This window comes from Rutidosis leptorrhynchoides, chromosome 8 (assembly GCF_046630445.1).
Source record: "Rutidosis leptorrhynchoides isolate AG116_Rl617_1_P2 chromosome 8, CSIRO_AGI_Rlap_v1, whole genome shotgun sequence".
NCBI classification, from domain to species: Eukaryota; Viridiplantae; Streptophyta; class Magnoliopsida; order Asterales; family Asteraceae; genus Rutidosis; species Rutidosis leptorrhynchoides.
In genome coordinates this window covers 126791784-126794982 of record NC_092340.1, presented here as the reverse complement: position 1 = coordinate 126794982, position 3199 = coordinate 126791784, and the positions used below count along the sequence as shown (strand labels likewise).

The following is a 3199-nucleotide window of genomic DNA, read 5'->3' as shown; positions in this document are numbered from 1 at the left end:
ACATTTTGACAACGAACCTGGACGTATTCGCATGGCAAGTTTCTGATATGACTGGAGTACCAAGGAACACTAATGAACATAAGTTGAATGTAAACCCACACATTCCACCGGTCTGCCAAAAGAAAAGAGGCATGGCTCCAGAACGGAGCAAGTTCCTTAGAGAATAAGTTCGAAATTTGGTAGATGCTAAAATTTTAGGGGAAGTTAAGTATCAAACCTAGGTGGGAAACTCAGTAATGGTGAAGAAACCAGATAACACATGGAGGATGTGTGTTGATTTTACAGATATGAATAAAGCTTGTCCGAAGGATAACTATCCATTGCCAGAAATAGTTGGAAAGTGGAATCTTTAGCTAGATTCCGTTATAAGTGCTTTTTGGATGCTTATAAAGGATACCACCAGATACTCATGGCAGCAAGAGATGAGGACAAGACAACTTTTCACACGACTGAGGGAATTTTATGTGATATGAAGATGCCTTTTGGTTTGAAGAATGCGGGAGCAACTTACTAGCGTGTCATTGATATGGTGTTTAGAGAGCAAATTGGTAGAAATGTGGAAGCTTATGTGGATGACATTGTTATCAAAAGCAATACGGAGGAAAGAATGAGAAACTTTTGGCTTATTACGAAAGATCAATATGAAGTTAAATCTCAAAAAAAATGGTGTTGAAGAAGAAAATTTTTTTGGTCATGTAGTCACATAGAGAGGAATAAAGGCAAATTTCAAAAAGATAAAAGCAATTGGGGATATGAATTCACCAAAAAACAAAGAAAGAGGTGCAAAGTCCAAACGGAAGGCTTGCAGCATTAACAAGATTTTTATCAAAAGTAACAGAGCGATCGTTGCCATTTATAAAGGTATTAAAAGGGTCTTTGAACAAAAAAGATTTTATGTAGACGACGGAAGTCGAAGAAGCCTTCCAAGATGTTAAAAACTCCTAAAAGAGCTACCAACTTTGACTGCACCAAATGCAGGGAAAACATTAATACTCTACATGGTAGTGTCAGCAGAAGCTATTAGTTCTGTTATAATAGCAGAACGGAATGGAACTCAAATGCCTTTATATTTTGTTAGTAAGCTATTACAGCAGAGTGAAATCAATTATCCACCAATATAAAAGTTGGTATATGCTCTAGTGCACATCGCTAGGCGGTTGAGGAGATATTTTCAAGGACATCCAATTTTATTCCTAACAGACCAACCAATTAAGCAAATTTTGAAACAACCAGAATCATCAGGGCATTTTGCAAAATGGGAAGTAGAGTTGGGGGAGTATGAGATAAGTTTTTCCCCAAGGCATGCAATCAAGGGACAACTTTTAGCAAATTTTCTTTTGGAGACAACTAAAAAAGTTGATCATTCTCATAACTCGAAAAGTAACAATCGAATATGGGAATTGCATACCTATGGGGCATCAAGTGAGACAGGAGTAGGAGCAGGGTTGGTACTTACCAATCCGAAAGGAGAAGAACATACGTATGCACTCAAATTTTGTTTTTATGCATCTAATAATGAAGCATCACTTTTCGGCTTACGCATAGCAACAGAGATGGGAATAAAGCAATTTGCGTGTTTATGTGGACTCACATATTGTAGCACAACAAGTAAATGGGGCATTTGAAGCAAAAGATGTATCAATGAAAAGATATTTACAGTTGGTTGAAAAGATTTCGAAGAATTTTGAAAGTTTGGAGGTTGTGCAAATATCAAGAAACAAAAATAAAAAAGCAAATGTATTGAGCAATTGGAAACATTGACATTTGATCATTTGCACAAAAAAGTTTTGGTGGAGGTCTTAAAAGACAAATCAATTAATGAAAAGATGTTGGTGGCAACAATAGAAGAAGAAGGGCCCTGTTGGATAACCCCGTATATTAAGTACCTGCAAGACAGAACGCTGCCAGCGGATGCTGCAGAAGCAAGATGGATAAAGATAAGTGTTCCGTTGTACATGTTGGAAAATGGTGTACTTTACAGAAAATCGTATAATGGTCCAAATTTGAGATGTTTAGCAACACAAAAAGCAGTAGATGTGGTGAAGGAAATGCATGAAGGGTTATGTGCACATCATTCTGGTTATTGGACCATTGTAGCACGGATTATGAGACAGGGGTATTATTGGAAAACAATTACAAAGATACTGCAGAAATAATCAAAGCATGTGATGCGTGTCAGCGACACGGAACAGTTCAGTGTTTACTGAAATATGATTTAATATCAGTGTCATCTGCATGGCCATTTTGTAAATGAGTCATTGATATAGTGGGGCCATTTCCCAGAAGTGTTGGAAATGCACGATTTGTGGTGGTTGCAATTGATTTTTTCACCAAGTGGGTCGAGGCAAAGGTTCTAACACAGATAATGGGGAAAAACATGAAAAATTTTGTATGGGATGACATTGTGTGCAGGTATCGGTTGCCAAATGAAATTGTAAGTGATAATGGTAAACAGTTTGCTGAAAACCCATTCAAAAGTTGGTGTGAAACATTAAACAAATATTCACTTCTGTTGCGCACCCACAGGCGAATGGCCAAGTTGAGGTGATAAACAAGGAAATTGTGGCTGGAATAAAGGCTAGATTGGGTTTGAGTCAAACAAAATGGGTTGATGAAGTACCATATGTTTTCTGGGCCCACCAAAAAATGCCAAAACAGAGCACGAGTGAAACACCGTTCAGCTTTGTATATGGTACTGAAGCAGTATTACCAGCAGAGATTCGTGTACCCACACACAGAGTTTTAGCATTTGATGTTGAAAATAATTCTTCCGTTTTGCGTGAAAACTTAAACTTGTTAGAAGAAAGGCGTATTATGGCTGCAATCCGTCAAGCAGATGCTAAACAACGAATGACAAAATATTACAATAAAAGAGTAAAACATGTGCAATTTGAAGAAGAAGATTTGGTGTTTAGGGACAATGAAGCAAGCAGGCAAGCAAAATAGGGGAAGTTAGGACCACGGTGGGAAGGACCTTACAAGATCATCAAAGCACATAAAAACAGTTCCTATCCCCTTGCAGCGCCTTCCGGCAAAGAAATGCATAAAACATAAAATGCAATGAGTTTAAAGAAATTTTATGCGTAGTATTGAATATTCAAATAGCCTGATCATAGAATATAAGATGTAATCATAAATGTAAAAATTTCTTTAAGAATAAGAATTCAAGCAGTTATTCTTATCGCATAATATTTATATT

The 3199-nt window shown here is 37.0% G+C and overlaps 1 protein-coding gene across 1 annotated transcript; it reads left to right on the top strand.

Annotated features, from left to right (window-relative positions):
* Positions 1-409: 409 nt before the first annotated feature.
* Positions 410-2946, top strand: LOC139863802 (uncharacterized). Its single transcript, XM_071852405.1, has 5 exons — positions 410-485; positions 1141-1608; positions 1786-2116; positions 2284-2434; positions 2527-2946. The coding sequence occupies exons 1-5, from the start codon at positions 410-412 to the stop codon at positions 2944-2946; spliced, it is 1446 nt and encodes a 481-aa protein (XP_071708506.1).
* The last annotated feature ends 253 nt before the right edge of the window (positions 2947-3199 follow it).